We start from the raw sequence: 12,123 nt of genomic DNA on the forward strand, positions 1-12,123 counted from the left end.
GAGACGAGGACGACATCAAGAGAAAAGCTTCAGCACCTCTGCCCGGAGTCAGCTCACGCAAAACAACCAAATGCCACCTCTGCCGGCATAATGGAACACAGCTGCAATGTTGCACTGTGTGATCACTACTGTAGTGTACTGCATGTATATGTGAGAGCTAATGAAATCCTATGAGAAGGAGAGCTGTTATTATGAGAGAGACAGGCACAACAACCTCACAGCTTCAGGTGACAGTGTGTGACTGAGAAGCTAGGACGAACACACCCTGATCTAGACTGAAAGACGGAAACATCACACTCAGGCGCTGAACTTGACAGTGAGCAGAGACAGGTTTCTGCAGTGCTTTATATAATACATGTTTTAAAGGGGCTTATCAGTGATCCCTTCAATCACACTTACACTGAGCTACAGCAAAAGCTGATCACGGGTTAGATATCAAGTACACAACGGTGTAGTCAGCCTCTTAGGATGCAAATGTGCAGTTGTTATAGATAAGGCTGATGAATCAGCAAAGGAAGTATTTGGGAACCCTGAGCCAAAGGTTAGAAGCAGGATTGTGGCAGGGTTACCAGTTCAAATCCCTCGAATATCTATAGGAAAATCTGAGCAGAGTGAATGAGAAATGTGTTCCCCTCATGCAGCAACTACTACCAAAATCCCTGGAGCATTGCAGTTTACACCCTATTGCTCCAAATGTGAGTTTATGTGGATGAAAGTAAACAGTGCCGCTAAAAGATGTGCATGCATATTCATTAAACCTTGACTGAATAAATAAACACTACAGAGAGGCTAAGACTACAGTGTTTTCTAGGGGGGTGAAACTACAACACATGATGATGCATTTTGGAAAATACAACATCCATTAACACATACAAGCAGAATGGCAGCCTGCTTTCATGACGTATCACATCAAAGTCCGACTGCTTCTCGAGGTGGCATGACAAAACAACCTGCTCCCCGTCTCTCACTGCTGACAAGGGCTGCTTGCAGGCTAACTCGCGTCTCCTTCTTCCTGGGCGCCACCCTGCCTTAGTGCCGTGACAAAGCATTCCTCAGCCCACGGCAGCAGAGCACCCTTCTGGGAGTGTCTGCCACGGAGACGACAGCTCACCAGAACTATTAACACTGGAATCACAGGTCCTATCCCCTTCTCGGGTGTGTTTGGCTTTATGTAATATGTGCTTGTGCAACAGTGCATTAAGCAAATGTAATGTCATCATTTTCTTGTGCTGCAAGTAACTAATGTTAATCAGCTGGGCAGTAAGGTTTCACAGAACCTTACCTGATTTGGAAAATAATGGATGTCATTTCAAGCATTGTAAGGATTCACTTTTCTATGAAATGAACCTAAATTGGCCCTCAAGGTGTAAGAGTGTATTGTGAAGTGAGAGCATTTCATTGTTAGTGACAGGAAAGTAGTAGCAGCTGGTGGAATGCAGAGCTAACTTAACTGAACTAAACACACAAGACTGTCTGTGGGGAATATTAAAAATCCACCATCATGTATCACCTGCATTTGCACGAGGAAGCACGTGCGCTTGCATGTGTGCATGTGACTTGATACAGTCCTGCCAATGGTTTCACACGATTCCACAAATCAACAGGTGGCGGTAACACGCCAAGATATGCAGCAATGTGCCAACAAAGGCAGGGAAGAAGAAGACTAGCTAACAAGTAAAAAATGTTTCATGAAGAAGGAAATGCACTCGACTCGTTTGTTAGACCTTGAGGATACACGCAATGCGTTGTGGTGAGTAACACTGAATGTAAACATAACTTATGCCATAAGAAAATGTAGCCTGCATCACAGCTTTCCTTTAGTGTTTTGCAAAAGGTCTTACAGGTTTTTTGTATACCACCTGTGGAGAGTTTAGCGTGAATCTGTTGTGAAAGTTTGGATTCAAATTTTCATCTGAAGCATTAACAAATGCAGAAGTCCCAATGCAGTTTTCAATCAGCAGCAGCTCATCCGAGGTAGAGTACATCTGCAAAATGTTGTTGAAAGAGGCCAAGTGATCATTATTTCAACCCAAGGGGGCTCTGCTTGCTCTGCTCACTGGCGCATGCTGTCAATGTGGACATTTCATTTAAAAAACATGGCTACTATTTATTTGTTCATGTGGTTCTCTTGCAAAGCTGTGTGATGGGAATAAGTTCATGGTTTTTAAAAGTGTACAAAAAGAGATGGTACATCTGGAGTGCAATGGTGTACAACAATCAAAGTAATATTACAATTAATATACCTTATCAATTAAAAAGTTTGGAAAACAAGAGATGATATCTCTTACCAAAGTCTAACAAAGACCTGTCTGTCAAAGTACCCCTATCCACTTAGTGGACATCATCATCTGAATGGTATCATCATATAGAGTCAACAGTGTGTACAGCAGGTAGGGCAATGCAATGACAGGCCTGGGAGGCTGCACACACCTGGGCAAATATTCTTGCTGACTAAAGCTGTTGGATCAACACTAATTCAATAAGTAGACACTCTGCTAGCAAGATGTTCCCACACAGAGTCACAATCAAACATGCACAGATACAGTACACACACACACACACACACACACACACACACACACACACACACATTTAATACACGAAAAATCTCACGAGAGCTCTAACATTTCATCAAGTAAGACACAGCAGAGCCTGTACACAGCGGCTCCACTGGCGGCAGGGACAGAGATAAACAGACAGCTCTCTGGAGATGCTCTGCAGTACGTCACAAGACCAGCAGCAAGAAAACAGCTCGCTGGGAGGGGACAGCGGGTTCAGACGTAGAGTGAGGAGAGAAAAGGGAGAGAGCGAGAGAAAGCAGGGACAAGGACGAGGCTGGCTTCCAAAACAAATCAGCAATATAAACCTGTTCTCTCGCCAGCTCCATGGTTTGTGTCCACGTGCTGTATGAGTGTGTGCTCATATTACAAGGCTACTAGAGGGGAACAGTATGCTGGGGCTCATTTCAACACTGTAGTGAGACATGGTTTGGCTGTGTGGCCTTTTACATGAAAACCCTGCACCACAGAAGGAAGAAAGAAAGAAAGAAAGAAAGAAAGAAAGAAAGAAAGAAAGAAAGGGAAGAGAATAGAGAAGGAAAAATGGAGAGGATTTCAATGCATCCTAATCACTTCCTGCCCTTTGGGTGGGTCAAAAATCTGCAGTATGAAAACACAGACTCCCTCCTAATGAGCTTCCAACAATCTCTACACTCAGGCGCACACACAGAGGAGAGGTCAGAGGTCATTGCCTGACTCAGTTTCCATCACCTGAGCGAGGAGCCGGAGACTGAGAAAGGGGCATTCCGCCTCCTGCAGTACAATTTCCATTTCAAAGGGCTTAGAGCCCATATGCATCTGGCATGGATCCCATGGTTGGCTCTAAACCACTCCGTACACAGCGACCAGCTAAATTTCAATCCAGTACTCGATTGCCATCACCTCAGTAAAACATGGTGGTCACGGTGACTGAGTGTCTCCAGATATGAGCCATTGACTGAGAAGGATGGTCAAGCAGGTAAAGAGAAAGAAGGTGTGTGTTTGGTGGGATAGGATAAACTGAGGAGACAAGAAAAGAAGCCTCAGGACTCAGATGGACATAAACTTTATGATGGCGCAAGGCGTAAAAAGTAAAGTTTTATCTCCATTCAGAGTCCAACACTGACCCCATTATCCGGGCCGTAAACATTATTACATCTCTGGTGTATTCATTAATCAAGCAACAGCATTTTGTGAGCAGTTTGTAATAAGATCAAGACCACAGGCATAATAATAAAGACTAGGCATAATAATAAAGACTACACGGTAGCTTTGCACCCGCTAAGATTGTTTCATCGGAGGATGAATCTATGTGTAGGTGTACACCTCCACCTCCTACCAAACACAGATAAACATGGGGCAGCTGAGACCACCACGAAGAGCCTGAGAAAAATCAGACCCCTGACATTTCTATTGTCCAGGCTGAAAGGAAAAGGTTGCACAGCAGTAATTACATTTGGAGGGGAAGAAGGAAACAGTGTTGTCAGAGGTTGTCTGGGCTACCTAATTGTGTGTGCGCTCATGTGTGCGTGCATGCCTGTATGTGTGCGTTACGTCTGCGTGCGTGTGTCCAACCAACCCCCTCACTCACACTCGCGTAAGCCTGTGTCTAATCAATAGTCTCACTCTCATGGCTGAATCAAGGCTCTCATTTTCTAGCCAAAAAGTCACAAAGCACTCGGCCTCCACATGGCCTTGATTACTCAGCTGTTGGCTTTGTTATTGAAATGAATTCATCTTTAATAACTCCACTGCTGATACATGATTTGGCACTTTCCTGCTCTAACGCTATGAATTGCACTTTCTGTCCTCTGAAATGGGGGTATTATTATTGTGCAGGACTGTGCTGCATAAGCTGGAGATTAATAGCAAGCCACTGGAAGATAAATGTGTGTGCTGTGAACTGCATCCTTCTCAACTCATTCAGCCAAAGTGCCCTTTCTCATCCAGCCTGCCCTCGTTTAGGTCCCAGCATGCTTGGCGGGAAGCTGTGATGGAGTAAAAACTTCAAGGTGCTCGATGTGAGACTTTCACAACCAAATCACTTGTTCACTTTGCTTTTAAAGTCAAATTTAATTTTGAATTCTCCTCACTTTTTGTGTGACGCAAAACTTTTTTGGATATATTTGTGGAAACAGCTCTTAAGTTTGAAGCCTTCACGGCAGTTAACTGACATTTGGGAGCTGCCATTGCTAGGAGACGCACTGTCAACATCCTTGTTGTGCTACTGCCTAAAGGATGTTAGAGCCTTGTATACCCTACAAACATTGATACAACATGTTTTTCCCTTTTTCCACAAGCCCACATAGCATTGGTTATGTACCGTTTAGCAATTTAAACCTGCCCCCGCCTCTTTACAACATTCAAAATGTCGGAGAGCCTACAGAGCCCATCATGCTGTTTTTATGCAAATCTTTCCCATCGGAAAGAGGAAGCTCATAAACTAGGCTATCTAGCTAGCTTTCACTCTGAAAGTGGAAACTAGTTCACGCCCACTGGAGAGGACCATACTACAATTTTGACGGAGTAAGTACACAAGTCAAAAACAAACACCAAGGATATATACACTGACTTAGTGGCAAAAATGTATTTTAATATCGGTTCAACTTTAAGCGCCTAATTTACATGGCCTCCTTTTTAACTGCCCCCCACCCCCCTCAGTAATTGGTGACGTGTTATTTGCTTGGTATCAACTTTCCCTTGATGAATACAGATAGATCAATACAAGAGAGATATAGTACAAATAAATACAAGCACCACGAGATGAAACAGAGACAGAGAGGAAGAGAGAGAGGGGAGGGTTTCTCTTCATTCGCTTCATCTGTTTGCGCTATAATTAATTTATCACCTGAACTGAAGGAGGCATCAGTGGAGAGAAATAATGTATTATGTATGGAGGTATCAGTGTAAGAAAATAAATTTAAAAAAGAGGAAGGCAAAAAAACACTGTTCCTTCTAAATTCTAAACAGTCTCCTCCGTATAGATAAAAGGATTATTTATGCTTTCAGAGCAGGCACTGGCCCTGCCATGTTGACTACCCCACTGCTCATTATCTGAAGACCAGTCAACCTTTGGGGTTACAAGCAGCTTAAGTGTCTGCACTTAGTCTGGAGGGGAGGAACGAGACAGAAACCAGGCACGAGGGCCTCACCCTTTCTCATTTCTCTCTTTCCTTAAGGGCAATGTAGCAGGAGACTTGATTGTGGAACAATTTATCTCAACATATTTCCTGTAGTTTCTAACACATACAGCACATTCAAACACCAAACTTTTGCTGGTTCACAATTCTCAAATGTGAGAAACTTGCCGCTTTTCTTTTTTTTTAAGAACTGTACATTACATTTCTTTGGGTTTCATAGTGTTGGTCGGACAAAACAGGAAATCTGAAGACATCAACTTGGACTGAGAATTAGCAATGGGCTTTTATCACAACATTCTCACAGAAGGGGAGACGCTGCCACAAAGCATGTCTGCTTCTGTAACACAGTTTAATATGTCTTGTCTTTAAGAATTTGAACTGAACTGCACTGCACATATATCTGATTCCAGTAAAAGTCAAACAGTGGAACAGCCTTGGGATAACTCATCTAGTGCCATGAACATTTACTGCACCCTGACAAATAAAGGTGACATCAAAATGGCTGACAGCTGCCATCTCTTCCTTCATTTACACTTTCGCATCCCCAGCAACGCCTTCAAGTTTCATCAGCAGGTTAGCGGGTGTGCCTCCACTGCATGGAAATCAGAATGAAACTGCAACAACTTCTGGGTTGATAAATTTCTGTCAGAAATATGAAGGATGCAGGTAAAAAGGTTGTCAAGTTTTTATTATTCAGTAAGAGTGCATACATCCGAGGCTTGCCCGGACAGCAGCTCTCAGCTCCTGAACATATTTTTGGAAGGCTGTGTGGGTCTTTTGGGAATCATGGTAAAAACCTTAATTAACAAACAGGATCTTTATAGCCTGGTGCTTATCATGGGTGAGCATGTGGTGACTATGGTGCAGCTTATCATGCGGGAGCATGTGTTAGCCATCCTTAATGATCAGAGGTACATTTGGCTTCCCTGCCCGGTTTGCCAGCTTTAAAGAAAAGATGGCCCATGCAGGCAGTGGCCTTGAGTTTGGTACAAAATAACAGCTTGCAAACTCTTGTTGATTTTGTCTGTGTTCACAGCTTTTGTTCAAGGTTCTTTTGACCTTGGGAGGGAAAATGTTTTGCCACAGTTATGCCACAAATGCAGTGGCATTAGTTGAACATGACAAACAATGTCGTCTGTGTTTGGTCTAAATTTAATCTTAACAGTGAAGCAAAAATCCCATGTATGAAACGTGATGGTCAAGTGTTCAGCAACATGACTTCTGCTAGCTTTTTATACAGTTGAGAAAGATTATCTTCAAAGCCTTTGATTATTAAATGGCTACTGGCCATAATATGGCAGAGGATCAATTAAGGAAATGACTTAAACTCTGTATCTCTATTTCAGAGCTTTCTTTATGATTTAACTGATTCATTTCTGAATCAGAGTAAAGGCACACATTGACAGCATATCTTCTGACTTTTTTAAAAAAAAGTTTCGGACTCAGTATCACCCCAAACTAGAAAAGCTATGATAACAAAACGCAGAACAACATCACCAACGATTTAGAGCATTTAAAATCAGCAACAGACATTACATTTTACATGCGAAAACTGAAATTAGGAGAATGAAATTAGGAGATAGGAACTAACAAATAAATTCATGGAAACAAACACTACCATTATAGCATGCCAAGAGTCAGAGGACACTGTTTGCTAGCTCCTAGTTTATTGTAATTTATTTTCTCATAACCACCCCATGTTGCAAAACATTCAGATTTAATGAATGTCAAACCCCTCAGACCATCAGGAACACACCACAGGCACTCAAACTGTCAATATCTCAGAGCAAGCAAGCTGACAAGCCAATTGACAACATTAACGCTCCCTCAAAACACAACTTTCTGGCATAACATTCACATGCTGCTTTCACAAATACCCATATAAAAGCAAAAGCAGGCTTTTCCAGCAAACAAGCCCAACCGTACCTTTACCTGCACAGCGTGAAACAGCTGAAGTAAACAAGTTCCTCATGAAGAAAATCGAGCACTTAGAAAGCCATGAGAGCCAGATGTTATTCTCAAGCGTTGGTGGACCAAACCAGGAACCAAACACTGCTGAATAATACATTTCGTCCGGTGGCAACAAAGATGTATACAATGGGATGTTGCTCAGTGTCTGCTTAATGTGTTAGTAGCTAATTGTTTATTAAACATGTTGCAATGCTTTTTAACAATTATCACCGTATTCATTTTGTCCACATTACAACGTATTGGCCACTAAATTTAAGCTACAGCTATAGGTACTGAGTAAATAAACAAACAAAGACATATTGAGTATACAACAAAGCTTCAAACATAGTGGAGTTCACTTTCCAGCAGCTGCCTCTGGAATGTGAACAGAATGTGCATCTGCAGGTAACAAAAATTGAAGGGGAGGCATCAAGAACACAGCTGCAACATTTTTCCAGGATGCTGTGACCTCTGAAGCTGACCCCCCCATCACACACCCTATGGGGAGAGATAATGAGCAATGTGCTCAGCAGGACTCAACTCCTTAAGTGACTACTAGCCTGGAAACAAGTTCTCACTCCTCTTGGCGTGTTAGCTTGTACAGAGTCCCCCGATTTAGCTTGCTGCCCTCACAGTGTGAATGTTTTTCAGCAGCAGCAAAGCCATGTGAACTTCTTAAGCCAGAGAGGACTTTAAAAACAATGGGATCATCCACAAAGCCAGCATCATATGAAGCTAGCATGACAACAATGAACCAAAGCCTCTATGATGGCTTCTGAGAGGTGGTGGACATATACAGCCTGAGGGCCTTTGATAGTTTGAGTTAACCGTCTGTCTTACCCTCTTTCTGTTCCTTGCTATTAGACAGCTCCTCTCAAAGAAGCCGGCGGTGTGATCCAAAGATAATAGGACCTTGCACCGCAGCAGTTCAGCGTGTGTGAGATATTGAGATGGTATTCTTTTTGGGAAACTGCTGAGTGACATTTTGATAATCCAAGAGAAAGGTCAGTGTGGGAGTGAGAACGGTGGACTGCCTGGCAAAGGTAGCCTAGCCAGTTACCTCATTTCTATACTTTAAGTGCGGTGATTCACTACAAGTACAGTGAGTCTAAATCTGTGAGTCAGATATGATCAAAAAGGAATGCAAACTAAATAAAAATACCATCTTGTGTTATACAAGAAACAACTCAAATAATACCTAGTTTTGAGCAGAGTCAATGAATAACAGGAGAACTTTCAGTGGCACAGGCACTCTCTCTGAGATGTCTCAGAGCCCCAAGTGCTAGAGGGGATTATGTAAGTCACTCAGTATACTGGGTCACCCAGTCGTTTTTGATATGTACTACAATTGTAGTGCTGCTACGCTCATTGCAGAGATTCTCATTTAGTAGATTTCTACTTTATGGCTGAACATCAGCAGCATAGATAGTTCATTATGATGAGATTTTATACTACGTCATTTTGGTACTGTACTATTGCACAGTGGTTAGGGCTTTACCTGAACATTGTTGTTTCCTTTTCTGACCTGAGAAGACCCACAGCCACTGACAGTGTGACTAATGCTGCTTTTTAAAGGGAAAGTACACCCTGAAATAGAATTCAGTGTGAGCTGGTGAACTTCAATCGGTATCAAAGAAACTCTAGTGGTGATGTCATCCAGAGAAAAAATATGGAGCTGCTCCATAAACAGTGAACAATGCAAGGACGCTATATGACAGTCAGCAGCCATGATGGTTTTACTGGTTTATGGTTATTTTCTGACTTACAGTTGGATGGCCTACATTTCAATAAAACCCATGGAGTGAGCGACCTGATGACATCATCAATTCAAATCTCCATGCTCTGATTACCAGGTAAAGAAACAATGCTGACTCAGATCACTGGAGCAGCACTATGCAAATTCCGATTTAGGGAGTATTTGCCCTTTGAATCCATACTAGAGAGAGCCTCACTCTGTCCGCACAGTCTTTTTTCTGTTGCTGTACAGACAATCAAGTGGGGGAAGGAATATATCAATTGTGTGGGTGGGTAGGTTTTACAAAACATCAGAGCAAGCCCAGACAAAAAGGATCGCTGTATTTAGCCTTCAAGGCCATTGCAAACCCCTACAACAGCTGAATGAGTCGATAAAAGCAGCAACTGTCGGGACAGGTAGGATGTTAGGCTGCTGCACAACATGGACTCATTGTTTCTCTGGCACTGTCATGTTACTCCCTTAGCAGGACAAACCCCAGCTTGTTTCAGGACACAGACCAGATGAAAAAAAGAGTCTGGGATGTGAAAAAACATTAGCTATGGTGTTACAAAGATAACATTTAATGTGCTCTGATGCTATGTGAATTTCTGTTTTGTCTCAATCGCTTTAAAAATTGTATATTTATTAGTAGTAGTCTCCAAGGACGTATTTCGGAAAATACACCTGCTAACAAATAGTTTCATAAAGTTACCACATACAGTTAAATTAAAACCGGACGTTAAGTGATGTTGACTTCAAAATAAAAGCGCAGTCAATGTGACAACAGCTTGGTACTGTTGAGGAGAAACATGCTAAAAGAAAGACAAGTCTATTATGTCATATCAATTATTTCTTAACTATATTATTTTTCCCCCTTTTGTATTTTCATTTTTGGTACTCTATTCAGTATCACGTGCATTTTAATTGTAATTTTATTTTAGTTCTGACCGGAAATAATAACTTGTTATTTCCGACAGCTTGACATTGTTCTAGCATAGAGGTGCTACTGACAGCTGCCACCTTCTGCTTTCACTGTCCCGACTTCACATGTAGTTTTACAACATAATAGTGAAGAGGAGGGCCCAGAGTGTTAAATGATAAAGTAGTTAATAAATAAAAGATGTAATAAAAGACAAATATGTCTTCCAACGCTCCATGTACTGAACGGACACGGTTACGTCTCTAGTGTACCAGGAAGAGACACTAACATCTCACCTCTATGGGGTTAAACACAGAAGATTAAGCAGTTTAGATGCATATACTTTACAGCTGATGGATGTGTAAGGTGTGGTTGTGGGTTAGCTTGATATTGCAGGAGGATACAGCCGATAGCAACTTTGTTGTCTGTCCAGTGGTCGGCCTGTTCCCACATCGCTACTAGTTTCGCAGCATCGGTTCAGTGTTGCAAACACCCACCCCTCCTGCACCATTTCCGTGTTATACGGAATCATTTCCACGGAGCCCGTGCCACGTCAATTAAAAACGCAGGTTTTGCTGAATTGTAATTCAAGACAATATTACCAGCCGGCATTTAATGAATGGAAAACACTCTGTGTCGTCAAACATTGCGACATTATTGCAGAATAACCGGGTAATAAGTGAAAGGGTGCATGACGTGTCTAAATCAATGAGTCCAAGACAGCTAAAATGTGATGCCAAAACAGTGTAACTCACCTAGTGCCACCTCACAGGCTTTGCGCAATTGTGAATGGTGAGCCTTTTTCACCTCCTTGTCGGCCAGGATCTTTTCCAAAGCTCGTGTAAGGAACATGTTTTTCGTCTTTTTGCCCTCAAACATGTCGCAACGGAATTTGGGGCGAGGTGTGCCTGGTCCCAAGGGGGGCTGCAGCCGCCTCGAATGGAGATGTATTCCTTTACAAATGTCAGCCGCAGAGCCCCTAACAGACAAACATAAATAAACACAGAAGGTGGGGTAAATCCCTCAGATTGCCATTAACGACCTGCCTCCTGCGCCATGTTGGAGAGAGGAAACGACGTCACGTACGTGTGAGAGCGGCCGCAGTGAGGCAGCAGGGAGAGAGAGGGGAGAGATGACATGAGTGTAGTCTTACAGCTAAGCCCTCTCCTCTCATGTATAAGCCTACACTGGCTTATTAAAGTCATATGTAAAATAACTGGCATTAATATATGTATGTTATGAATTAAACAACCAAGCAAGCCAGCTTCAACATGGGCAGGATTTCTCTTTTTTGCTGAATAAAACATGTGACTTTTCAACTTACATACTTACAATAAATGCACATCATACAGTATAATTATGAGTGAAATGTAAGTGCATTCATATAAGCCTGTATTTTGTTGTTTAAATTTGAATTTGGGCCAATATGTGGTATAAACAGGAAAATTAAGCATCCAATGTGTGATTTTTTTCACAACTAAATTACAGATAAGCCTTTTTTTGTGATTCTCAAATTATCATAATTAAAAATAAAGATGTTTCACTCCAGCATTTAGGCGTATTACTGATATACCCACATCTGATTCTTGTCCTCCCTCATATTTATTAAACAGCTTTTTCCTCTTGAGAGCCTGTAATTGGATTTTTAATGTCACCCCTACCCAAGGACATAAGCATATTTTTTCCTCTTCAATATCGTTATAAAAAACAATCTTAAACATAATCTTAAAACATGAATTACTCAGATTTTGTCATTGTCTAGTGATAGTTAATGCATCAAATGACCCTGGCAGGTTTAAGTCCTGTGTTTTGGTGGTGGGCCTTCATCTTCTTTACATATGA

The 12,123-nt window shown here is 41.9% G+C and overlaps 1 protein-coding gene across 5 annotated transcripts in view; it reads right to left on the bottom strand.

The window, feature by feature from the left end:
- The window catches only part of arfgef1 (ADP-ribosylation factor guanine nucleotide-exchange factor 1 (brefeldin A-inhibited)), a 49,467-nt gene extending 38,240 nt beyond the window's left edge, over positions 1-11,227 (bottom strand). For all 5 annotated transcript variants that reach the window (XM_070928486.1, XM_070928483.1, XM_070928484.1 and 2 more), the window contains exon 1: positions 11,037-11,227. In XM_070928486.1, the coding sequence (XP_070784587.1) occupies positions 11,037-11,160 (124 nt within the window). In that variant the 5' untranslated portion in view covers positions 11,161-11,227. The remainder of the gene's footprint in view (positions 1-11,036) is intronic.
- Between the last annotated feature and the right edge of the window lie 896 nt (positions 11,228-12,123).

This window comes from Enoplosus armatus, chromosome 21 (genome assembly GCF_043641665.1).
Source record: "Enoplosus armatus isolate fEnoArm2 chromosome 21, fEnoArm2.hap1, whole genome shotgun sequence".
NCBI classification, from domain to species: Eukaryota; Metazoa; Chordata; class Actinopteri; order Centrarchiformes; family Enoplosidae; genus Enoplosus; species Enoplosus armatus.